Source organism: Chaetura pelagica, unplaced genomic scaffold (genome assembly GCF_000747805.2).
Source record: "Chaetura pelagica isolate M959 unplaced genomic scaffold, ChaPel_1.0 scaffold153, whole genome shotgun sequence".
NCBI lineage: Eukaryota > Metazoa > Chordata > Aves > Apodiformes > Apodidae > Chaetura > Chaetura pelagica.
Genome location: NW_009952707.1, coordinates 859,876 through 886,810, shown reverse-complemented (window position 1 = coordinate 886,810; position 26,935 = coordinate 859,876). Strand labels below are relative to the sequence as shown.

General features: G+C 39.3%; 1 protein-coding gene across 1 annotated transcript; it reads right to left on the bottom strand.

Moving 5' to 3' along the window:
* Nucleotides 1-2,216: 2,216 nt before the first annotated feature.
* DKK3 (dickkopf WNT signaling pathway inhibitor 3) lies at nt 2,217-25,858 on the bottom strand. The gene is made up of 6 exons (XM_009994237.1): nt 25,721-25,858; nt 25,135-25,218; nt 8,139-8,231; nt 6,194-6,338; nt 4,731-4,887; nt 2,217-2,621 (listed from the first exon to the last, which is right to left on the bottom strand). Exons 1-6 carry the CDS (start codon nt 25,856-25,858, stop codon nt 2,378-2,380), a joined length of 861 nt encoding a protein of 286 aa, XP_009992539.1. The 3' UTR covers nt 2,217-2,377.
* Between the last annotated feature and the right edge of the window lie 1,077 nt (nt 25,859-26,935).

Genomic DNA, 26,935 nt, shown 5'->3' with positions numbered 1-26,935 from the left:
TTTGGAAAAGCAAAAATCTAATAAAGTAGGATTTAGAAATGAATTTCAGAAACTGATTAATCTCTAGCTCTACCTGGGGAAATTTCTGATGAGAACTTCTTTGAAAATTTTCATTTTAAACCTTGACAGAAATCTGGATATACAAGTGAGGGGCACCCTCGTAAGGAGTTGCTGTCCAGTGGTGCACTGCCTTCTGCTTAACTGTGCTGGAATATATTTTAGGTTGTTCTGGAAGATATTTTTCAGCACCTGCTTTACATTTTCATAATTTCAAACATTTTTGAGTTTGACCGTGGGTATTTTAAAGAAACAAAAAGCCCTGAGTTTCTAATTTACTTAGTTCAGCAGAAATCTTGCAGGACCTCTGATGAATACTAACACTTTCAGAGACTGATGCATCAAGAAACTTTATGGGAGAATAATCTTACCTTAAGCAGGGCAGTATTTATGGACAAATTTTTGTTTCATTATTTTTTAACAGGAAAATTGCAATGAGATTTCATTTCTTTGCCTGGTATAGATGGGCTGTCTAAAGCACAGTAATTTATTAGGGATAGAAAGGAAAGGTAAATTCAATTAACTCAGAGAGCATGTGTATGTGTGCTTGAGTTGGTGTGAGAACTGGTAGAAATCTTTAAAAGATTGTTGTGATTAAATACCCTTCTTGTTCATTATTATAATGGTTATTAACCTTAATTCTGGTAGCCAAGGAATTTGTTGAAAACTTTCATAGACAGAAGTGGTAAAAGATTTGCAGGCCATTAGTCCAGTCTTGTATATGCCCGTGTTAAGTTATTGGTGCTCTACTGTTCCAAATCAGACATAGCAGTAGGGATTCTTTGGGACAAAGCTCCATGAAAACTTACTTGGCTGGAGCCTTGTGTTATCTTTTACTATGTGCAGTAACAGATGGTGAAACCTATACCCCAAAAAGCCATTAATAGTTGAAGAGCTGTTGTAGCAAACTGTTGAGATAGCTGGGAGCCAGAGAGTTTGGATTGGATTTCACTCTTAGCTTGCTATTGATCTCTTAAATCAATGACCTATTAAGATGGCAATGATAATCACGTTTTGTAACACACATTTATGCCTATGAAGTGTATTTAAAAGCACAAATCATTTCTCAGAAGCTTTTCTCTGGATGTAATAGAATCAAGAAGGAGAAGCATATGTCTCTAAATGCAAGAAGCTATTTAGGTTGTCCTGCTGCTAAACTGAAGTTATGAATCTATGTTCACTGCCTCTGTCTCTCAAAAAGGGTAGGGGATGACAGAGTATAGTCAACAGATCCTTTAATCAGCATCATCCAGGAAGGTGTGTTCCTGTAGTGCAGAGTGCTGGCAGGTAAGTGGCACTGTATTTAGCTGTAGCTTGGGCATAGCCTTGTAACTGCAGCTGCACCATTCTCATCTATATTGGTATTTACACATTCAATGTACAGCAAGAGAGCTAGGCTATTTGTATTCAGCCTATTTAGCTGCTTTCTGCAATTTGAAATAGTATATTTTGCCCTTGAGAGACAGAGCCCTGAACAGTGAAGTTTAAAGTTCCTATATGGAAACCAATGTGCTATATCTGTAGAAGTATGTCTGAACTATTTGCTCGTTATTTGAAAATTGTTGTAGGCTTGGGTTGGTTGGTTTGTTTTTCTGCCAGTATGGCTCTTATGTAGTGGGGGAGGCCAACAGCTCTTGTACATGGAAGTATTAAAACTTGAGGGATACTCTAGCCATGAACACCAGTTCTGAAGTTACACTGAAGGCTGCTGCAGGACAGGTGGCATCCATGGCACACCTCTGAAAAGATGCTCTGGGTATATTTATCTAACAGGGTAAGCATCCTGGATCTCCTTCATCCTTCCATAAAGTGTGTGTGCTTGGGGGGACATGATACCCAGAATCCATGTGTTGCAGGTTCGCTAATTATATTTGCAAAAGAAAAAATAAAAATTGCTTAAAATCCATGACTAAACCAGTCCAAAGTAGATGGCTCTTACCCAATGAAAAAGAAACAATTGTAAACATACGTACTCAAAAGTCACTTCTGTAGTTATTAATAAGATTATTTATAAGATTATTTATGCTTATATGTATTTTTTTAATGAGTACAAATACTGATAAGTTTTTCTAACATACAAGGGGCAAGTACTAATCCAGAAGTAACATATTTCTCATTTGCCTTTGACAGAACGTTGGTCCAAAGACTGAATGAATTCAACAGGAATTGGAACATGCAGGTCTGGTGCACAGAAACGAATGCTCATTCAAGACCTTATTTATTGCACTTCTATCCAGCAGTATGTGTTCAGGGTTTACGTAAGCGAGACACTAGACAAAAATTCCTGGAAATAACAAACTAAACTGTCTGGTGTTTGGATTTAAATTTCATCTCCTAAAGCTGGGTCATGAGCTGAGTCAGGCTCAGGCTTCAAACCTGCTTGGTCCTCCAGGCTTTCTAATTCTTTACGCACTTCCTGAATGACGCTGCTTTCTTCGTAATCAGAAAGAATATCTCTGGGTATCAAGCTGAGAAATGGCATCTCATCCATGACTAAGGGATCTTCTTTCTCATTATTCCTGGTTTCATTGGCAGACAGTTGACACACAGATGTAGTGCTGTGGCTGTTGGAGAGAGAGACATCTGGTCATATAGTACATCTTGTCATGCTCTTTTGCTAGTTCCTTAATAATTCTCTGTTCTCTCCTCACGTGAAAGCTTTTTAAGTGTGTTATACTGTCACATCTACCAGAGCTGACTTCATAAACCTCTGATTTTTACATGCTTGACAGCTTGAATGTTAAAGATGGTATTTCCCCACACAGAGTTAGAACAAAGGTCCCAATAGCAGAAAACATTTGATACTGGGACACAACATGGCAGTGGACCTCAGCACAATCTGGCCCTTCTACCTACAAGCAGTCGTGGTGACTAGTCCTTTCTGTTTGTCATAACGCTGAGTTAAGAAACATTATACTCTAACTTAAAAGGGATTCCAGGAAGCTGTAGAGGTGAGAAAACAGCATTGTATATTTGGTTCTAAATAAAATAATGTAATGGCTGTATTTGCTGCTGCCTTGCTTTGAAAAGTGGCTTCAGCTGCCTGCAACAAACATCCCACATTTACTGTAGGAACTTAAACAGATTCCAGAATGCTTTATATTTGTAGACAGGAGGTAGGGGAATAAAACTTGACCATGGTTCATCTGCTCTTCCTGCACTGCATGGGACAGGCCAGGGCTGCAGGTCTCGGTGACAGTGTAAGATGACCACTGCTTGTGCCAGGCACCCCTCAACAGCTGTTTGAAGCTGCAGCCCCTTTCACTGGAAACAAGGGATAAATGAACTAAAGATGTTCCTGAACTTTGCTTTGTGTGTGTTTTCAATTCTTGAATGTTTTGCTTTCTAAGAGTTCCAAGACTTCCATTTGTGAGCAAACTATCCCCATGTTCTCTAGGATGTAATCTTAATTTCAGTATTTATCACTCACTAGTAATGTTTAGCCAAGGGCCTTTCCAAGGGGAGATGGGCTGTTTTAAGTGTCGTCTGAATCTTCAAATGCACCATGAAAATTCACAGAAGCAGCTTAACTGTCTGTGTAAGCCATGGGCAGGTAATACGCACAGCATTTGTCATGATCCTAAACAGATACATATTCTTGTTGGTCTAGCTCACTTATATTCACGTTGTAATTAATTTGTGTTTCTATATCCTCATTTGAAATGTTTTCCTTCTTGCAAGATGTAACATTTGCTGACTTAGCTTCCCTGATATTAATGGTTCTTGTACAGAACCTAAAATTCTGGTGCTTAAAGGATGGGATCAACTCTGCTTGCTTTCCTAGATCTCACTGATGAAGCAAAATGTTACTCAGTTACTTTTCATGCATGAAAAAAATGCAGAAACAGTTGGACACAGAAGAGAGAAAGATTAATCTACATCTGTCAGAGCTGTGCGATCTTTGAAAGTTAATATAATGAAAATGGTAGCGTAGGAACAAACTTGGAGAGCTTATTTCATAGATAACATGAAGGTTTTCTAAAAATGCTTTTAATGCAAAACTAAAATAATCTTTCTCCCATTGACATTGCTGATAATGCAAATGACTGTTGTTCTAAAGAATCATTAAAGGCATATATTAAAATTTTTAGCGTCTAGCCAAAAATACAGAGTCTGCTTCTTATTATGTGAAACTTGATACTGAAGAAGTCTTCACAGTATGAAGTGTTTCAAGTCTGAATAGCAGATCTTAAGTCAGCCTCGGGTCAGTTTGAAACTGAAGGAAAGTACAAGTGAAGATAACTTTTTTTTTCTTGGGATAGAAGTGACCTGTTCATACCTACTGCATGCATTAAAATGTCTTTGTCATATCTGAAAGCAAGCAAAACATCTAAGAACAGCCAAGTCTAACATAGAAAGCTGGTGGACAAGAACTGTATGTAGAGAAACAAACTGGAATGGTACATCTGAACAGCTGTTAGTACTTTCTGATTGATTAAAAAGCAGTGCCAGCCTGATGCACAAACTTAATTCACACTGGATTAAGGTGTTGCCAGAGTTAATTAGGCACATCTGTGTGGGACAAAGCAATAAATCTGAGAAATGCTACTGATGAGAAAGGCTGTCAGAATACTTTGTAATGTGGAAGACTCTGTAAGTTCTGTATCTATTTATTGCAGAAACAGAGGCTTCAAATATTCCAAGCAGCTTGTCTGCCCAGTTTTGATCTTTACCTCTGAGGTTGGCAGATCAAGCCACTTGCACATGGGCATCGCTCCAGCACTCCATCGGGTTCCAGTTCCCAGGTGATCAGGTTGAGAAGCCTGTTTGAAGGGTCATGGCAGGGTTCACCTTCTTCAGGTAATGGTGTGCACACAGGAAACAGGAGTTCTGCATGACAGAGGACATGAACTTCATGAGAAGTCATTAACTATCTGCTAAACTGAGATGACTGAGATTTAAGTCTAAATGCAAGACATGAAAAGACAGACTTGGCCTCCTTTTAAGACCCCTTACATGTTAGGGACCCGTAACTTAATGTTCTTCCCACTAGGTGGGGGTAAGGCATTTGAAGTCTGTGTGATGAGCAAGATCTACTCCTGCTTCACCACTGTCAATACACATTAGCGCTGCACAACTCCATCCCTTGGAGGTTCAAAAGACTGTTCTAAAACCAAGGAAACTTAACAGTGAATCCTTTGCAATGCGTAGCATTAACGGTTTTAAATCTGAATAGATAAATAGCTCTATTATGGAACACTTTTCCTGTATCTTCTGTTTCTTTGCGGAGGCTACAAATACAGAGGAATTGTTCAGAGACTAATAATGAGGTTGTAGGAACTACTACTCAGCCATTTAATTTGTTACAGTAATTCTACAATAGGCAAAGCTGTCTGGCGTTTGGGGCTTGGCACCCTTGTTCCTGCAGAGGGCTGAATTTCAGCCTGTTTAAGAAATTATTTAGAAGGCTGGGGTAGAAAGATGGTTATAACTGTATCCTGTCACTACAAAATTAAGGTGAACTATGCTAAATGCAGCAAGGAGCCAGTGGGTATAAAACTATAGAAGAAGCTGGGCCCTGACCCGGTAGATTTAGACCTGATTTTGGGCCTGATACCTTCTCCTCCTCTCCTCCCTTCTGTAAATCAAGTTTCATATTCTCATGTGAACTGACAACGTAATTTGGAACATAATTCCTCTATGTATCTTGGCTGTCCAGTTGGGACTGCACATTGTGGTGCCCTGGAAGGCTCATTACATAACTCAGAGTATGAAATATGCCTGTGGTCTGATTCTGATGGTCTGCTTGCTGATTTCAAAGGAGAAGCCACTTTCAGTAATCTCATTAATTTCTTCTGTACGTTTTTAATTCTCTAATTTTTGCTCTGTTGGGTGCAAATTTAACACAGAGCTGTGCTACTTTTAGATGTCTGAGACCCTCAGAAACAGATTTTTGTGCTTCTCATGCTGTTTCCATCACTAGCATGCAATAGGCTTTTCTTTCACCACTATGCACCCCTATCAGACTCTTTCTCTCTTCTAGTTCTATTACAGTTTTATAATTAAGTTAACACAGTGTGTTCCAAGGGAGAACAATGTATTGATTCTTCAGAGGTTTAACCACTTCACCTCAACAAAAGAGCTAAATATTAACTCTTCTGTATTATAAAATGAATAAATAGCAAAACCTCTGTACCTTTCTGAAAAGCACAGCATGTTCCAGGGTTGCAGTCATGTTGGTTCTCACAAATGGTGCCGTTCTCTCCCTTTGAAGTGGATTTCCTGCACTCACCCCAAACGCAAAGCTGGTCCCCACAGCATTCAACATCCCGGGAGCAACGCTGGCCAACGGAAAAAGCAGGTGACCAAACTGTTCAGCTGGCTTTTAATACATGCTACTAGTGCTAGAGTGACAGAGAATTAGCCCCTGGTCCTGAAGTCAACTGCATATATGTGCTTCAAATATATGCAGGTCTTACTGCTTAGGTTCTCAACTTCCATCATACATAGAACTCTTTGCCAAATGGGAACCTCTGCAGCACAGCAACAGCACTCTTTCTGTATTATTATTCTTTCAGTCTTATAAAGCTTGAATTCTTATTTTAGCATTTGCATGAAAATTGATCAGCAGCCAGACATCCTACAGTGCAACATAAATTTCAGGAAAACAAAAATTAATAAATGAAACATTATCAATGGAAGACATTACTGATTTTTTTTTTCCATTGGTAAATGCAGTCAGGAAGGTACTATTTGTTCAGAAGGATTGCTTTCAAAGAGCAAAGGAAAAAAATCTTACTGAAATCCAATTTGTAGTTGTAATAAGAACCAGACCCCGTTTGTATCCAAGAATCTTTGAAAAAAAAAAATTTTGAAAAAAATTCTCTTTGAAAATCAGAAATGCAATCTCTAAGCTGTCTAAAGACAGCTTTGTGTGACAATTATCCTAGTGTTTCAACAATACACACCTAATAAATGAATCTCTCTGATTCTAATAGAAGTAGTGTGTCACTTTCTTTTTATAGTAGTTTGATTAACATCTCGAAGATTCCTAGTAGGTCAGCATTTTAACAACTTTTTTCTGTCTGTGTAAAGCCCTGTCTGGGCAGTGGATCCCACAGGAAGTGCTTAACACAGGGCAGAAAGTAGGACTGTGTTAGCACTGGTAAGACCTGCTAATTAAAAATAAATGTCTTGTAATTGACATGTCAGGGAATTGATGCCATCATCTTCAGCCTGAGCTCATGTTATAACAGGAGTGTAGCTAGGACCCAATTTTTACTTTCTTTATCCTACAGATGTTCTACTAACCACTGTAAAGAAAAGAGGGGAGGGGGTGCTAGGTCACCCCAACCTTGATTTTTAATTATTCCATGTTAACATGGCAAAATTGTCGGTTTAACATTTTCTAAAATGCAAAGACAGTTTTCTTAATGACATTTGAGCATATACTCAGGGCTTGTGTTTAAGCAAGCATTCAGTCCACTGAAATCAACAGAGCTCCCTGAAGTTATCAGGATAAGAAAGTATTTAAATAATTTCAGGAACAGCCTGGTGCTTTTAGATTATAATAATCCTATTGATTACATGACTTAATAGCAAGGCTTTCTTGCCTGTAGGCTGAACTGTCTGCGAGTGCTTTGAGGAATGAATTTGTTTTTGAAATTCAGCAGAACTTAGATGAAAAGGGACAGTCAGGTAAGAGGATTACTTACAGTAACAGTTGCTCTATGGGATTGTACAAGTGGACACCAAAGGGAAGAGTAATTCTCTGTGAGAACAGAGCTGAGAAGGACCAACTGCCAGCTGAGCCACAGAAGCTAGCACAGTATTTCCTCTTTGCCCACTACACTGCCAACCATCAATGAGTTTATGCTGCCCTTAGGCCACCTAACAAGTCAGTCTTGAGTCAGGAGGATCAGAGTGCAGTTTTTAAACCACAGCAGAACAGAAACCTTATAACTTAGTTGTGTTAACAGGCAGAAGAAAAAACAACCTAGAACACTTTATGCATCCATTTTTTAATCTCATGCAGAAAGTTTTGTATCTCGTTTTCTATAAATTTTGACTTGTTGGCATTAGCAACAGCAACATATATTGAGTTTCTAAAGACATAAAATCACATCTCATTCAGAACTTACTGTATGCTGGGGTTTACAGAGCTGACACTTGTATTCAAAGGTGGAGAACTGGCAATATTTCCCTGTTTCACAGTCTTCATCAATGATACACTCCTGAAGAAAAGGAAAGAAGTGTAATTTTCTACTGTGTGACAGAAATCCATAGCTCTTCTTGAAACATCAGAAGGTCTTGATTGATCATATTTCTTATATAGGAACCAAGGAAAAAGGCTTGCTTTGGTTCTTCATAGAAACACAGTTCTGAAAGAGAACAATGCTACCTCCCTGGCATACCTAAATATTGCAGCCTCAAAGTGTTAGGTGGTTTCACTTCTTGTATGAATATTAATACCAGCAATCTCAACAGGAAAATGAATTATCTTGTTTTGCAAGTGTACTGGGTTTGCGAGGCAAGGTTTTGGTAGTAGGGGCCTACAGGAGTGTCTTCTGTGAGAAGCTGCTAGAAGCTTCCCCCATGTCTGATAGAGCCAATGCCAGATGTCTCCAAGAGAGATCCACCACTGGCAAAGGCTGAGCCCATCAGCAATGGTGATACCACCTCTGTGATAACATAGTTAAGAAGGGGAAAAAAACCCTGCACAGCAGTTGTAGCCAGAGAGAGAAGTGAGAAGGTGTGAGAGAAACAACTATGGAGATACCAAGGTCAGTGAAGGAGTGGGCAAAGGTGCACCAGGCACCAGAGTAGAGATTCCCCTGCTAGCCTAGCTCAAGTGTGCTTGAGCACACTTTCAGCTTTTTCAAACCTGGAATAATTTCATGGACTTAACAAAAACATTCATGTGAGAGGGGCACCTGAGTTCCCATCTGAATCACAAACTCAGACTGAAGTTGCTTCACTCAGAGGTGCCACAAGCACTGTGGTAGAGATTTCTTACCTTCCCTTCATCCTACACAGGGTGAATGTACAAACTGTTCAGAAACTCTTCCCAGAATGAAACTCTGCAGGTAAGACGATAATACCTGTAAGTGCCCACACCTGTGTACCCCCAAAGTGTCAGGTTCACAGGGAGGAGGTGTCTCCTCCTCATAACTTACTGTTACCTCTTAAAAATCATGTAGTTAACCCTGTTCTCTAAAATGTGTTTTCTCTAGGCTGGAAACAATCTAGCCAACAGAAGAATAATTCATAGCACCATTCTGAGGTTGCACCATCATAAGGTTGATGCTACCTTTTTGCTATTAGTTTATATATATATATATATACACATATACAAAAATCCCTGCATTCTTTGAGCTTGACTGCTCTTTGGCAGATGTTAATCTCACCTGCTGTAGCAGATCAACTATTATCTGTGCAACCTTTATTGAAAGTTTCTACTAAGCTTTTAATTTTCTATTTCTACTTTTTTGGATAATTTCTTCCCAAACTGCTAACTTATTCCACCCCATCCCAGTTGGGGTTTGTGTTTCAAGTGGGGTGAAAATTATCTCAGCAAGAAGTTTGGGTGAATCTCTTAAATAACTATTATCACTGAAAGAGGAAAATATTTAATTGTAAAACAGCTATAGTGTCTTCAGCTCTTCTGCAGATTAAACCTTATGGAAGATTCTTGCCCCGTGTGAGACGAGGCTGCACTGCCTGAAGAACAATGCCCTGCCTAAGTTACCCATTTTGGTCATCTGAGATGTTTTCAAACAGTTTGCTTACCCAGAAAATAGAACAGAAGCCAAACACAGCCTGGGGCCTGGTTCTTTTCAAGACAATGACATGATATTCAGGTTATAGGTTTATAATTAAGAAGGTCATTTCAGCTATGTTGAGACTTTAGTATACATTACTGGGTCTAGGCTGCTATAAATTGTAATGATTTTGCAACTTCATTATTCCAGTACAGTGTGTGTTCTGCTTGTTTGCTTTTGTGTTGCTACATAATCAGGTGGGTCAAAATCCAAATGTTATATAGTATGTTTAAGGTTTTGTGGTTCCAAGTTAGCACTTAGCCACTTCCCCTCTTCAGCAGCCATGCTCTTTCTGGTCAGTTTTCTGCCTGAAGTTTTGTCAGCTTCTTTTATGAATCCCTTTGCATAAGCCATACTCAGAGCAAACTATACTGTTTCATTCCTGTTCCATCCACTTCCAGGCAAACAGCCAGGTCTCAGTGTAGTCAGTTTTTCCAATTGTCCCTTTCCACAGAGCAGAAATCTTGCCATAATCATTTTTAAGTTCATTGAATGACTCTCTCAAGCTCTAAAACCACCTAACACCAAAGTTTCAACTCTCCAGGCCCTGCTTTCTATTGTGCTAATGAGTCCCCTGCCAAAAAGCTTTTTTCTCCCCCTTGCTGTTTTTTGTCCCACCAGCTCAGACTTCCACTTTTATGAGGGTTTTCAGTTAGGGAAAAAATGCCTTCATGGTTTTCTTTCCTGGCATGAAAAAAGCTTGCTTTCATATGCTCTCTGTGAAATTTTGTGCCACACTCCAACTTCTTTGGTCTTATAATCCATAGCCAATGCAGAACTCAGTAATGCTTATAAATGCATATGTGTAACTGTTCAGTTTCTTCTTTCTTTTCTTTTTTAATTTTATTTTTATTTTCTCCTTTCGCAGGCTACTGACCTTTTCTAATCAAGCTACTTTGAAACAGTTGCTGGACAAGGAGCAAACATAAATACCTTCATCAGCTGCAATGGATTCTGAACAATCATTTTTCTTCTGGAATTCTGCAAGCTAAGTTATTTCTCACAATATTTTGTCTTTGCAGGAGAAACAGTGTGCAAAATGAGGAGAGGGGTTGCGGGCTTCTGACATGCAGTAGAACATACAAGCTGAACAGATAGCTTAAAGACAGAATTAGCTGCATTTATAATGGTGTACTTCTCTCTGAAATCCATTATGATGTTATACAAGTTAATTTAACATAGCAGCAAGGGAATATGCTATTTGAAAAGTGCTAAAGAATAAAGCAGTGTGAAAACAGGGCTGACTATTAATGAGTATACTAGGACCCACAAACAACAGAGGCCAGGAAGGAGAGTAGTATGCCGTGTACCCGTAAGAACATAATCAGCATCCTCTGAGCTCTTACTCTAATACTGTACTCTGCAGTGAATAGTGAATATCCTGCAACACCTGAAAGCAATTTGGGCGTTAGGATCTGTTCCAAAACCAAGAGGAAAAAAAACCACCTCAACAAAACACTGGAACTAGTGGAAAAGGTGCCCTGCATTGTAAGACTGCTAAAACAACAGCTGCTGAAAGAAATTTCAATTTTCTTTCTTTTAGCAGATTATCCCAAGCTATTGTTTGCTCTCCTGAAGAACGGCTTGAGAATAAAACAGAAGCTGATGCAGTGAAAGTGAAGTATGGTAGTATCACAGCTACCAGAGAATGGAAACAGATGCCTGAGTGTGAGAGAGCACAAGCACAGGAGTGTAGAGATCAGAACTGGTGTGACAGGTTTTGACAAGAGTACTCTCCTTCTGGCTGAATGTTCACATGTATGCGGAAAGGCACAGAAGAACGTGCTGTGACAATGTTAACATTCGACCCAACTGAATTACAGAGTCATAGACTGGTTTGGGCTGGAAAGGATCTTAAAGACTACCTTGTCCCAACTCCCCTGTCATGAGCAGGGACACCTTCCACTGGACCAGGTAGCTCAAAGCTCCATCCAACCTGGCCTTCAACACTGCCAGGGATGGGGCACCCACAACTTCTCTGGGCAACCTGTTCCAGTGTCTCACCAGCTCACAGTGAAGTATTCCTTCCTAATATCCACTCTAAATCTCCCATCTTTCAGTGTAAAACAGTTCCCCCTCATACTATCACTACATGCCCTTGTAAAAAGTCCCTCCCCAGCTTTCCTGTAGCCTCTTCAGGTATGTGAAGGCCACTATAAGGTCTCCCTTAAGTCTTCTCTTCATGAGGCTGAACAAGGCCAGCTCTCTCAGCCTGTCTTCATAGGTGCTCCAGCCCTCTGATGCCTTTGACCTAGAAGGCACCATGGGCTACTTTGGCAGATGGTACTTGACTGGTGGAGTGTAGCCAGCTGTGGTGTAGACCACATTATCTTCTGCCCATAGAACATACTAAGGATAAAGAGGCAGAAGCAAAGAATTTCTAAATTCAAGATATGAAAGCAGAGTAAACCTGTTTTCACATAGAAACCCACTTTCATTTGTAGTATTCAGCTGGTTTCTGTACCTCACTATGGCAATATTTTTAATACTCTATTGCTGTTTATATAGTATGTACTGAAATCATGCTCATTTTGCTTTGATCTTTTTCTTCTCATTTTCTAATTAACACTTTAAGTGTAGAGCAGAAAAATATGCTCCAGTCTATTCTGATACTGACTTTCAAAATGGAATAATTTAAATTGAAATTTGATATTTGATTTGTTTGTTTCCTGTTCCCACTCACACTCAGCCTACCTCCCACATTCTCAAAAAGTCCTTCTTCAGTGATAAATGTGAACAATACTGATAATTTTAAACAATACTCCTGCTTCACTATTCACATCTTCAGCCAAAACTTGTCATGGAATCAAATGAGTGAACGATCTTTCCTTTCTTTCTGGGCTCTTTACACTTTAGCTTAGAACCCAAGAAAGCAGAGGAAGGTGCTGTTCATTATTTTATATTAAATGGTGATGAATACACTTATCAAAGACAGACAGTGAACACTAAGGCGGGGGGTGGGGAGGCAGCATACTGAGCAGAAAATGCCCTCATAGGTTAAGGGGCAGCTGTACTAGAGAAACTGAGCAGCACTTGCCTGCCAAGGTCACTGACTGCTCTGACATGAGAACAGTAAGTGGGATTCAAGGGGGAGAATCACTTTTCCCCTCCTTTTATAAGCTGTACAGCCCAGTTTGCTGGCTTGTTCTGATCCAGTTGCAGCTCGTGGCTGCAAACCTTTTAAAACTCTCTAAAAGCTGAAGGAGAGGCAGGGTTTTTGTTTGGTTTTGTTTGTTTGTTTTGTTTTGGGTTTTTTTGGGTTTTGTTGTTGTTGTTGGTTTTTTCCCCTGGCAATGTCTGTAGAGCTGTAAGCCCAAACAGCCATTCCAAAGTGTTCATTCTTAACCCTCTATGGATTTAAAGTTCTCAAGCCATAAAGTATGGAGGCAAAATTCACTGATTTCAGAGAGGTGAGGAAGTTCAGCCAGGGAGTAAACAACACAGGAAGCAATGCTACAAAGCAGCTGGTGCAACAGTTAGAAAATTATTAGAACAACCTTGGGAATGGGTGGACGCACCTCTCACAGTCTAACGGGGCAACTATGATTCAAAAGCCTCTCTGAACAAAAAGCCCATTTACATGTTTCTTAAAAGCTCCTGATACAAAGAAATTTCCTTTACAAAAACCTATAACTCAAGTAAAACTCAATGTTAATCCCCATAAATGGCAGCTACAGATCCTTCCCAAATACTTCCATAGCTCACCCAACTTTATCTGTGAGAAAATGGTATCAGCCATAGCTGAAGTGCTCTAGCAAAACCACTTGTTCACGCTGAAACTGACATTTCTTAGCAATTAGCACATTTAAGAGTTAATGTTCACTTCTGTGTTTACATCTCCCCTTCTACGTTTTGTTTTAATTTCTACAAGTCATTTCACATGGGGCTGGTCTCCATTACTGCAGCAGATGGCAAAAACTGCTGAGTGGCAAGGAAAAAAAAAGAGCATTAAAACTGTCTTATATACTACGTGTACTACATGTATTAGAAAAATGCCAGAATTATGTAGAATAGAATATTGTTTTTATGGAAGCTACTACCATAGTTTGAATTGCAGTGTTCCAGTTCCTAATGTCTTTGTTGTCTAGACAGGGCACATAATGCATTTGTCTTTAATGAGATATGAATTCATAGAGCTCAAAAGCTCTGTAATACTTTCCAGCAGAGCAAACCTATTACTCCTGTCCTGTCAAGTACATGGCACTCATAAAAATAAGGGCTATTGTTAAAAAAATATTTACTAAAGAGAGCAGACATGAGTTGCAAAGTATGGTATTAGTCACATCCCAGTGCTGTTGGGGAAAGTCAGCAATTTGTGTGGCTGTTCAACAGGAATGTGACTTCTGAGCTCAAAACTAATAGATAAGACAATACAAGTGACTCATAGAACCATAGAATGTCTTGAGTTAGAAGGGACCTCTAAAGGTCATCTAGTCCAACCCCCCTACAGTAAGCAGGGACACACCAGAACAGATTGCTCAGAGCCCCATCAAGCCTGACCTCAAATGTCTCCAGGGATGGGGCCCCCACGACTTCTCTAGGCAACCTCTTCCAGTGATCCACCACCCTCATATTAAAGAACTTTTTCCTAATGTCCAACCTAAATCTACTCTTCTCTTGCTTGAAACCACTAGCCCTTGACCTACTGTTATATGCCCTAGTGAACAGGTCTTCCCCAGCCTTCTTATAGGCTCCTTTCAGGTTTTGGAAGGTCACTACAAGGTCTCCCCAGAGCCTTCTCTTCCTCAGGCTGAACAACCCCAACTCTCTCAGCCTGTCTTCATATGAGAGGTGCTCCAGCCTTCTGATCATTTTCATTGCCCTCCTCTGGAAGCACTCCAACTGGTCCATATTCTTCTTGTGTTGGGGGCTCCATAACTGGATGCAGTACCCCAGGGACAGACCCCAAGGGACACCACTTGTCACCGTTTTCCATCTCAACATCAATCCATTGACCACTGCCCTCTGGATGCAACCACCAAGCTAACTCCCTATCCACTGAACAGTCTACCCATCACCCATATCTCTTCAACTTAGAGAGAAGGATGTTGTGGGAGACCATGTCAAAGATCTTGCAGAAGTCCAGATAGATGACATCCGTAGGTCTTCCCTTGTCCACTGATGCAGTCACTTCATTGTAGAAAGCCACTAGATTCATTGGCCTTTTTGGCCACTTGGGCACATTTTTGGCTCGTGTTCAGCTGGCTGTCAATCAACATCCCCAGGTCCCCTTCTGCTGGACAGCTCTCCAGCCACTCCTCCCCAAGCCTGTAACTGCTGAGGGTTGTTGTGGCTGAAGTGCAGTACCTGACATTTGGCCTTACTGAATCTCATGCGATTGTCCTTGGCCCATAATCAAGCCTGTCCAGATCCCTCTGGAGCCTCCCTGCCCTCAAGCAGATCAACACTCCCACCCAACTTAAGTGTCATCTGCAAACTTACTGACTGTGCACTCTGTTCGCTCATCCAAATAATCAATAAAGATGTTACACAGGAGCAGCCCCAACACTGAGCCCTGGAGAACACCACTCATGACCAGCTGTCAACTAGATTGAACCCCACTGAACACAACTCTTTGGACCTGGCCACCCAACCAGTTTTTTTATCCAGCAAAGAGTGTGCACATCCAAGCCACAAGCAGCCAGCTTCTCTAAGAGAATGAATGAATGCAGAATAGGTCTACATGACATAACTGAAGATGGCCCAAATGCACTCGAGCCTTGGCTTTAGGTGCCAAAAGCAACATTAGCCTTAACATGCTGTCATAAAGCCTTGGGAATTAATTGAGGCAGGTTGTAGTCACCCAGTAACCTGCCTGACACCAAGACTAGGATAAGATGTCTACCACTTGCTACACCATCTGCTTATTCTCACCACAAATACAGCAATCCTGTCACTGCTCAGACTCTTACACAGTTAGTGTTCCAGGTCAAAAAAGAAAAAAAGAAGTCTCATTATCCACAGCTTCAAGGAACTGCAGCATCAGTGAAAGAAGAAACTACACGCAAAAGCAAAAAAAAAACAAAACACAACCAAAACTACTACTGACAAAAGCCTCAAAATCATAAGAAAAACAATGCCTAGATGCTCTATCAGATCATGTTCTGTTCACACACAGCCAAAATCTCTGTATGTCATGTAATAACTTAATGGCAGGTCACTCTGCAAAAGTAGTCACTTTATTTTCTTCCCACACTCCCTCTTTTTCTGACTAAGCAATGTAATTATCTGATCCTGGCAAGACTACAGCTGCTGCAAATGGTCCTGAGTAGGAAACACAGTGCAAAGGACTTATTTCATTCTATTTTGCAATGGTATCAGAGGAGGCACACTGCAAATTTGGCAGAAAAACCCCACAAATTATAATTTGACAGCTAAATAACTTAATCTGGAAACTAAAAAATTTCCAACTAAGAAAGGAGTGAAGGTCTGTGTATATGTACATATACATACGTATATATATCCATAGGGCTACATATTGCAGTGACTGTCTGCAATAACAGAAGTCTTGCCTTATCCCACACATTTGCCCTAGAACAGGCAGGAGATGTTATAACATGAAATTTCTCTTCTTTTCTCTTGTTTCTCAGGTGTACAGTAGGCAGAGCAGGATGGTAGAAATTCTGACCAAAAAATCTTCCTTTAGGCCTTCTGGAAACTTGTCATGCTATACACTCAGTCCACTTTTTTCAAATGCAAAAAACTCTATAATCTTCTATATCCATAATTAGACAGAAAAGGAGCATTCTGAAGTTAGACAACCTGAGACCCAAAACAAATAGCCACATGCTTCATATTTAGTTGCCCCATGTTAAGAAAAGCTTTTTCATGTAGTATGAGGTTATCAAATTAGGTTAAAAAAATTATCAATGTTTATAAACAAAGTTTTCCTAGTGATTTTGCAATTAATGATCTTAATAGAGAAATGCATCTACCTCTGGATCTATTTATTGGAAAATAACTCTTCTCTTTGCTAACCAGAAGATGTGTCTAAAACCTTGTAGTTTAAAAGAGCTTGAATTTTAATCTAAATGCCTTGAGACACAGTAACAGTTATAGAAACACTGTAAAAATATGCTACAAAACTCTAAATTGCCATTCTTTCTTAGTAATCAGTAATCATATAAAGATACAGCTTTCAAACAACCATGTGCCCAGGAGCTGAATTGTAATCCAGGCATCTCTTCTCTCTGTAATTCACAGATACAAAGTTTCCATGATTCACTATCAAGCTATGTAAATTTTGAAAATTTATAAAAGCAAAACAACCCAGAATAGCTGTACACAGCAAGGATGTGAAACAGCTGTGCAATAAAAACCCAGTTCAAAACAAGAACAGTAAAATAAGTGTAGCACTCTGAGAGTAAGACACCAACCTGTGCCAAAACCTTCACAGAACTTACTTCAAACCCTGAATGATATGTGCTTTGTTCTAATATAATACACTTTTTTGGTATCTTACAGTTTTAACAGGCTTATTTACTGTTTAAGGAGCCAGCCAGAGATAACACTACTAGAAGCAAAATACATGGGTAAGAATTAATCTACAATGGATTTTGCCTATAGCAGAGTTGAGAGTGTGGGGGACTGCTGTTACTGTAGAGGAAAGGGAACAATTTATTTTCCATGAGCTGTAGATGAAAGAAGTGGTTTAAATTACAGCAATAGCCTGAGCACAGAAAAACACTGAAATAAATCATTTCCAGCATTTGAGGATTTTGAGAACAGATTATATGAATTTCTGCCTAAGGACAGAGAAGGCCTGTGGGTTGTAGATGTTGACTTTTTGAGGCTTCTTCCAGACCTCCTCTTTGGGGCATTTGTTGGGATTACAATAGATGCTCTTATTTTTTATTATTTAATTCTATGTCTGAAATAATGTGGCTAGAGGGTATCAACAACATGAGACTATGACTACTCATTAATATTAATTCACTATCCTAAAAAAATTTCCAATTAAAAAGAGTCTTCAGCATACTCTTTATGTCCTTCCAAAAAGGAATGTGAATGTATTGCAGAATTTTGCAATGCATTAAGTTCAAGACAAACACCTACTAGGGGACCAAAAACCTTCCCTTGCTGATGGCTATGAAATATCTTTGATCAGAAAACCCACTTAGGTTCTCCTTTGCCTGAAACTACGATGTTAAGCTCTGTACATACCATCAAATGCTTCTTCTTCCCCCTGGGATGAGTGGACTTTCTAAAGGAACAAGTTTGAGGAATTCCTCATGTGATATAAATTCACAGAACAGGCTCTGAGTCATTTCCAGACAGGATAATAAGTAAACAAATCCAAAACCCCCACCCCACCCTGTATATTTTTTAACCAATTAAGTGGACTTCTTATTAAGGTAAGAATCAGGACAAGTAGAAAAGCTGCTGGGGGGGGTCTCTCCACAAGCTGCTGTGGTGAACAACCACAGTTTGACAGCTAGTGTATTTACTGGCATGGTATTCCTCAGTGCTAACTATCAAGTCCCTTGAAAAGGCCAGGCACACACCCACCCCACATAGGATGCCAAAATGCTGTTTTTGAATCAGATGGGAGGAAGGACAGAGTAAGACTTAATCAGCTGACATAGTAATGCTTTTCTCAACAGAATACATTTGAAGCCACCATTCTACAGCATTTTTTTCCTCATGTTTGCCAGTCTTTGATGAAACAGAACTAAACAGAAACAGGCTTCAGTTCACCATTTTCCTTCAGTTTCCACTGCTTACCTTAGTAACTGGTAGTACAAGCACCATTACACTGGACTAGCATCTCACACATCTTCCTGACCATAAACCACTGCACAGAAGCCAAGCAATCACAGAACACATTCATTCTGTCTCCTCCTAGTCACTGGTGTAAAACCAGTGCTATTATACTGATTTTGATTAATCTACCCCTCCTACAGTCCAGAAAAAAGGTTAGAGAAGACTTAGGCTCATTGTATATGGAACTATGTGTTACTGGGCCAAGCACCCAGCCAGGGCAAACTGGTACCATGCTGTCACCTTACATATGACTGCACAATTGTAAACCAACTGTAGATTAAGTCCATTCATCAGTTTCCTTTGTATAGCAATCATTCTAAGATTGTAACAGATGTAAAATGTTTACGCTTTACATCCAGCACGGCTGGAAATAGCAGCCTGTATTTCCTACAGCCTATTTCCTATTTGCTGTTGTTACTCTACTAGCTAAAGCTTACTGCTTAATTAGATAACATAAGCATCTGCTGGAGCCAGTGGATTAAACCATATAATCAAAACCAGTGGAAAAAAATTCTCTTTTGCCTTAAAGCTTTTCCTCTCATGTGATTAATTTTGCTACATGGGTCTGACCAGAGGAAAGAAATACTGTTGATGAACTTTCACTGCTGTCTAAAGACAGTCCATACTATGACCTAGGCACTATGTTACAGTAACAGCTTACTTTTGGTGAGGAGAAATTTTTTTCCAAGAAAATATTTTACCTTCAATATTTAGCTACTCAAGGGTAACAGTCCAGATAGATAAAAATGGTGAGGCAGTTCTTTAGCCAACTTGATTTTGCATAAAAATATTACATTTCTTTGAGGTTTAACTGGAATAAAAATACCACATTTTAGCATATGAGGATCTGGCAAATTTTAAAACAGTTCTAAACACAGGCATGGACCTGAATTACTAATGAAGAAGGTTCCTTTCAGAATATCAATTAGTACTACACATTTTTGTTTTCCTCACTTGAGACAAGAAAAAATTCCCAGAACTTACACTAAGCTAAGCCAATAGGAAATATTAAAGAAATCCTAATCATTCTTTAAAATCTTCATTACCAGCAAAGTAAATTTACTACAGTTATCTGAATTAGTTCAGACTCCCACTGATACAAACTAGAGTAGGATTTTATACCTTTGATTAGAAGTATCATCTTTGCTGTTGCATCAGTTATTTGCCTGTAAATCCAAGCCACTGTTCAAGACCAAAAAAAACCAAGTGATAATGATCTGTGTTCTCTGACCTTTGGTTGTTGTGTTTTCAGCCAGAACACCTGCCTGGTTTGCCTCACTCTCAGCAAAAGGCACCTTGCTTCACTTCACTCTGATAAGGTCTAACAGCTGTTTACACCTGCTGGTTTGTGCAGGGTCACCAAGAATGATATCTGAGTCCATGGAAACAGCAGTTTCAATTTTCTCCACATCATGGCCATTGCAGCACTATAGTATTACAAAACCATCTTATTTTTGTGCACACTGTCCATTCCTGATCCTCTGGCTGGATCCGTAACTTTCTACACAGCATTCTCTCTGGGAAAACAAGCCAACTCTGAATGGACAGACTAATGGACTAAGTTCAGTAAATAAAGATGTGGACACTTAGCTGACACTAACTAAAGACTGTGGACACCACTGCACACACCTCAGCTGGCAATTACAGAGATTTCCCACTTTCTTCCACAGAGAAGTTGCTTCATGCAGGATCAGAGGCAACACATGTTTTTCAAACTCCTTATGTCAGATCTTTCCATTCAATTTTTGGCTATAGTGTAGCAAACATCAGATAACCAGTAAAAAATTTGGTTGGAGAGATACACTGTCACTGACAATAAGGCCATGAGGTAAATTATATCTCTTAATAGCTTTTGCATCATTAAGAAGCATCTGCTGCTTATGGAGTTGGATATGAATATTCAGGGCTATGCACACAATGCATCACACTTTTAATAAAAGAAGGGTATGTCCCTTGCTCTACAACAAGATTCATAACTTAAAAGTATTCTAGATTAAGAAGAGCAATGCAAAAATACTAATTGCCAAGTGTTTCTCATCTTTGGGCACATCCTCTTTGTGCTTGAAACTACTTACTAACCAACTAAGCTGCTGTATTTGCCGACAGTGGGTGCCAAGTATACGTGTGCATACAGGCACACACTCCTCTTTGCAAAGAAAGGGCAAGCACCTTGTGTAGAATCACACTGGAGGCACCTCTCCTTACTGACCCACAAAGAAACTCTGACCTGTGCTGTGTGACTAATGAGAGGGCACAGTCACCCTGAAGAGCCTTAACCATCAAGGACAGGCAAGAGAGGAATGTTTTCTATAGTGCCAAAGCCAAATGAGAATTGTATGATACACTTCCAGTTCCCTGGTACACCCCTCGTAAATACAAGGATCTTTTAAAATCTCTTCCAAGAAAGAGAACTGAAAGCAACCAGATGTACTTCTATTAAAGTTTGTGGGAAAAAATATCAAATTAATACAGACAAGAAATAAAAATCCTAGGTACGCTTGCTCTGAATTAGAAGAGAGAGTGTATACACAATACTACTTTGAATGCAACTGAGAAGAAATGCAACCAATCTTTGTGCAGCAAATCTTAACAGTAGCAGTTTTGCTCCCTTTTATTTGTCGTGCTTGCTTTCCAGTGGTTAGGCTGATGTATTACAATTGAAATAGTGAACAAGCCAGAAAACATTTTATTTTATTACACTAATACAGAATGCTGTTACTTTATCTGTGTTCTATACTTGAACTTACTACTGGAATTACTCCATTACTTTGTGTCGCGATCCGCGACCTATTATATCTCCTTTTTGGAGTGTATTTAGCTTGTCAGGATCTGCTGATAGGTCCGCACGTGGCGCTCGCCTCTCACAGAGGAGCAGTGGCTTCAGCACTGACTTTTCAAGTGAGTAACTTGCTCAGTACTTACCCTGCAGACATAAAAACATGCACATCCAGCTACCACTTGCCTTTATTTGGCCTCTTTAAAGGTACAAGACTGTTGGATCAAAGCCTGACATCTATGCTGGTGACTGTCAGCCCTCACTGACATCTGAGAAAGTGAATGCTAGTCTGGGAATGTAAATGGCGCCTCCAAATAATTCAGCACCTCTGAAGAACTGTATTGCATTGCCAGAAATGGCAAGCAGCTCAATTCCTCTTCTGGACACTTAAAATACTGATACTCTTCTGGCCGTCAAAATACTGTCAAGTGAGTCATTCAGTAACAAAGATCATAGTCTAAAAAGAATACTTTGGTGATGCAAAGCCAAGAAGAAATACTGTCTGAGAGGGAAAAGTGTGGGGGGGGAGGGGGGAAAGATTATGCCTTATGTTTCTGCAGTAGTGTATCTCTACTACATTTATGTGTATATAATTACTTATATGCACTATATATGTGCCTATTTGTATCTGTTTACAGGACGACAGTGGGGTGACACAGACACTGTGATTTAAAAAGCAGACACAACCTGTTTTCCATGAAGCTGCTTCTCCAGTGCTGAGCATCATTCCAGCCAGTATGTGGATTGATTACTCCAACACAGACTTGTTGCAGGACACATCTTTGTCTACCTGTGAGGCTTTGGCAACATCGCAAAGCCCAGAAATGTGTCTGGAAAAGTTTTCAGTTATTTCAGGGCTTTTAACTCAGCTCAGAGAATAAATGTGAACTGAGGGTTGCAGGGTCCCAGTTGTTACTAATTACTGCAGTAATAAATTATATAGAGTTTAAATTTCAGAGTAGGTGGCTTGCTGAGGTGTTTGATGAATTTTTATATTTACCACCCAATTTGTACCTACAGAGTAGGAGCTGTGGGAATCCTTAACTTTTATAAGCTAATCCTGTAAACTGAACCTATAAAACAGGTTTAGCTTTCAGCACTCAGTTTCCCGACAAGCATAGAAATTGAGCTTGGGTGCTACAATGTGCCAATTTCTTTTACTTAGCAGATTGACAATAAAAACAGAAATGCTGTTCTAAAGAGACACCGATCCGAAGGCTACAGGAGTAGCACCAGAACAGAGGACCTGTTCTCAGAGGCTGGCTCCCTACAGCTTCTGCTACCAAATTCTCCATCCCCAGAACAAAATGTCAGTTATCACCCTTTTCAAATGGCAGCTACAATTATACAAACCCCTTGTTACATAATACTACACAGCAGGATGAATCACTGATGGGTATTAAGAATGTGTATTACAGAATAGCATATATTACCTGTATATGAGCTGTATATGAGGTCCACTGCGATACTCTCAACAGATTTCAAAAGTTTTCTCTGGAGAACACAATACTTATGCATCTTGTACTTTGTTGCTAACTTTTAAAATAAGAAGCAGAATTACACTTCCATCACCCAGTGGTCTGGGAAGCCAGGAGCAACTGGCCAATGGAGCCAGTGCAACTCGTCTTCCCAATTCTTTTGTCTTAAATTTACAGATCTAAGCAGTACTGCTTTTTAATTTCAACCAAATTATTCTCCCACTTGGTAGCTCTCCCCATGGCTGCATGTTTTTCTTACTGTAACCCAAATTTTCCAATTCTCAATCTCATTCTTCACTCTTGCAGTACCCTAGGTAATTAATATTCCTCTTTATGTTTAAACTTTTTGAGTATTTTCAGATTTAGTTCTGTTAGATGGATCTTAGTCAAATAAATATATGCATGTTTGCCTGCTCTCCTTAAATAACAACCAAGTACATCTGTTGGTTGCTTTTCCCATTTAGCTTTTCCTCTAACTTGGCAACCTCTAAATAAGGTGTTTGTACCATGGGCATGCTGAAAGTTTAACATGGGTGTGAGAGGGGAAATAAGCATTAACAAATGTAGTTTTGTTTCATCAGCTGCTGCAGTAAGGACGTAGAAAGTGCCCCAGGATTTAAATTATAAGGAGTTAATGTGATCTGTTTTGATTGTGCTTAATTCGTAACTGAATAAAGACTGCCACCATAAAGCTTGACAAGAATTTGTATTCAGCCTTCAAACTCTTCAGCTGAGAGACTAGTAGCAGTATTGGTTCTGGATGCAGCACTGGCTTGGTAAGTGAGGCAACCTTCCCATAAGGAAAATGTGGATAATGTCACATGATATACAAAGCTTATAAGAAACTTTGTATGATCGTTGGAGAAGACTAACTTGGAAATAGTTTTTACAGCTGTGAGGAATGTTTAGACACCACAAGCAATCCAAATACATTATGAACCAAAACCAGGGTTGTGTCACTCTACTAAGGAGGTTGAAAGGTTTGCCTTTATACACTGGTCTTGAAGATCATGACCATATTTGCTTGAAAAAAAAAATTTAATTGCCATCATTACCATTATCTCATTATTAAAAAGCATTGTAGAATATGTTAGCACTTTGTATAAAACCAAGCTGTAGTTGCAATTTATTTTGTACCTTGACTTACAATCACTAAGCTTTGCCAAATAGTAAAAAAAAAAAAAGTATGTCACACACAAGCAACTTTATTTTGCTACCTGTCATTCTCAACTTTAATAGCAGTATGAAAAAATGAGCTGAAACAGGGAAAACTTAGTCAAAGGATGACAGCAGAAAAGATGCACTAAATTTGTGTTTTATCCCTATCAAAAATAGGAACCACCACCATATTTTTTTGTTTCTTCAGTGACTTATAAAACACTTAAACAGCTCCTTCTGTGAAAGAACTGGAAGAAAGCTACTCTAAAAAAAGCCAGGACATGTTAAACTAAATTAAACCACAAACTATTAGTCAGATGAAGCCAGCTATCAGAGGAATGCTGGCAAGTTCTGTCTTTGTAAGAGCATAAAAAAGGTCAATTCTGGTAACACTACAACCAAAGAAAACCTAACAGCTGTTCTAAGCAGTGGTGTGTGCTGAATTCTCATGGGATCACTTATGTTTAGCAATGTACTTGTGTTTGCAAGACTCAGGTAAAGAATAATCTTCATCTTTTAAACTTCTTCCTTAAACAACTGCATTTCCAGAAGGGAGGGGGATTTATTATCCTGCCTCTCTTCCCCTCCACAAAGTGACATTTCACAGCCAGTTGTCCATCACTAGGTTAGGCTGAGAAGCAAACAGAGCCATTTATTGTTTCACCGACTCCTAACAATAGACAATTTGGTGTCTATTTTCTAGTGTTAAAAGTCCATAAAGTCATTTTTAATGCAATCCAAAAGCCCAGTGAGGCCATACATGAATCACTGTTTTACCAAGGGTTTATTCACACTCACTGGAAAGGGCACTGTAACTATCCTTGCTATTGGAGTACAATATTGACACTTGACAGACAAACTGAATATTCAGAACAAGCACGTCAGTTAACCACAACATTGATACTCCACTTCTAATTCACAATATAATATTCCTCAGTTAAATTAACTAAAAAAACAAACAAACAAAAAAACCCCACACAAAACAAAACTAAAACCCACCATTTTTGACTGCTTACCCCTAATGGCTTTGTGTGTTTCAAAGCATTCCAAAATTTTGCTAGGTCAACAGTATCACCTTTTGGATGATGAACCCCAAGTATTTTTTCAATTTTCAAAAGGAAAAAAAAAAGTGTTCACTTACATGATTTCTTTTATTTTCTCCATCTTCTATAGAAGTAATAACTGTCTCAGAAAAAACTGTTGATCCAGTTTTGTTATCTGTAACCTGATACAGCAAAAGAAGAGTAAAATATCAAACAACATTTTTAATTAATCTTTTGTTACTCTCAGTCCTGCAATAATGAAGATCTGCAATGATTAAACCACCTTCTCCTTTTTTTTTGCATTTGATGTCACTCGTATAACATCCTGTAAGGATGTAGAAGTAGACGACAAGCCTACCTCCTTATCTATTTAAAATATCGCTGTAATGAAGCTAACTGAGCAGGAGATGGTAATTATTTTATGACCCATGTAATAGCTGCACCTGTGTTCTATTTCTAGCAGGCACTTTTTTCAAAATAAATTATTATTTCACATTAACCTTTTAAAACATGTGCTCCTCATTTAGGCAAGCAAATGAGACACAACAAAACCCCAAAGTAATTATCATAAGGAAAGTTTATGCTCCAAATGATCTTATTACTCCTAAATACCAGCAAAATTATTTTTATGTAAAAAAAAAAAAAAGTGTAAAAGCTTGCACCTTACTTTATGTTTTTTCATACCTTATCAACTTCTTGATGAGTCTGAACAGTTTTATTACCAATTCTGGTTTCTGTGTTGGACTCATTATGGTAGTTGAGAGGTAAGTTTTTGAAATTCACTTCTGACAGTTTTTTTGCCCCTTCCTCTTCAGCTTCCATCTGCCAAATTTAAGAAAATCAACTGAAAATTAGCAACAATTACACAAAAGTGAAAAAGCAAAATACTTCTTGTGCAGCCCTCAGTAACACCCCATTTAATTACATGATGCTGCTCAAACAGATCCCCTTGTAGGGGAACACTTACTCAGATGTTTCAGACAGTGGCCCAGCAATTCTTTTAATGGACTAGAGAAACACTTGAGAGCTAAACCCTTGAGCACCGGGGCTAGTTAAGCCAAAGTCAGTCCCTGTGAGGAAAAATTGTGCAATGAGTAGTGACAATCTGGTACCTGTACAGGCTGATGCCAGTCAAGAGCCTGACTTTCTGTTTGACCCAGAAAACCACTACAGACAGACTTCTCCATCTGACTGAGATGAGAAGCTGTTCAGGCAGGACAGAGAGCCATAGACAAAGCCCCTTGAAGGCAACAGAAGGAGATCAGGGTTCACACCTCCAGAATTTCATTCTCTGTATCAGCTCCCATGGTCTCTGCCAGATGAAAACTCAACTCAGAAAAGGAGTGCTCTCTGAATCAGAAAGCAGAGTAAGCTCAGCAAAAGGGCAGGAGTCTTGTAAACAACATGAGCTCTGACCACGTTGTGCCCCTTTGTTATTTGCAACTGCTGTAACAAAGGCCACAAGTTCAACCAGCCTGAACAACAGAATTTTTTCCAAGACAGAATTTCTCTTTCTGGTGTGTCTGTTTATTTTAAACAACAGCTGCAAACCTTTTTCAGTGTAAAGCATTTATCTGCTAAGATGCAGTTCAGACAATCCACATTTTGTGCTGTTTGCAGACCATTCCTAAACCCTGAACTAACTAGAGTAATAAAACTGGCAGAAATTTCGGCTACATCCTTACTTTTATACCTAAGCATATTTTCAGCATTGTAAAAACACTTTTTGAGAGTGGTTTGTCTCAATGGGTTCACAGTCTAAACTAAGTGGACAATAGAGGTAGGTTTCAGCAACTGTCCAGTAAAAGCCTAGAAATTATTTAATTACAGCAAACGAAGGTCTGCTCTTCTAGTGGGTTGTCTGTAAAAGCTGGGGTTTTTTCAGACTGTGTATTTTTT

Excerpts from the sequence above, each read along its gene's own strand:
- DKK3 (XM_009994237.1), bottom strand. The coding sequence starts at position 25,858 with ATGGAAGCTGAAGAGGAAGGGGCAAAAAAACTGTCAGAAGTGAATTTC. Across the intron at positions 6,339-8,138 it reads TCTGTAAACCCCAGCATACA|CGTTGCTCCCGGGATGTTGA; the intron begins GTAAGTTCTGAA and ends TCCGTTGGCCAG. Across the intron at positions 4,888-6,193 it reads ATGCTGTGCTTTTCAGAAAG|AACTCCTGTTTCCTGTGTGC; the intron begins GTACAGAGGTTT and ends TCTGTCATGCAG.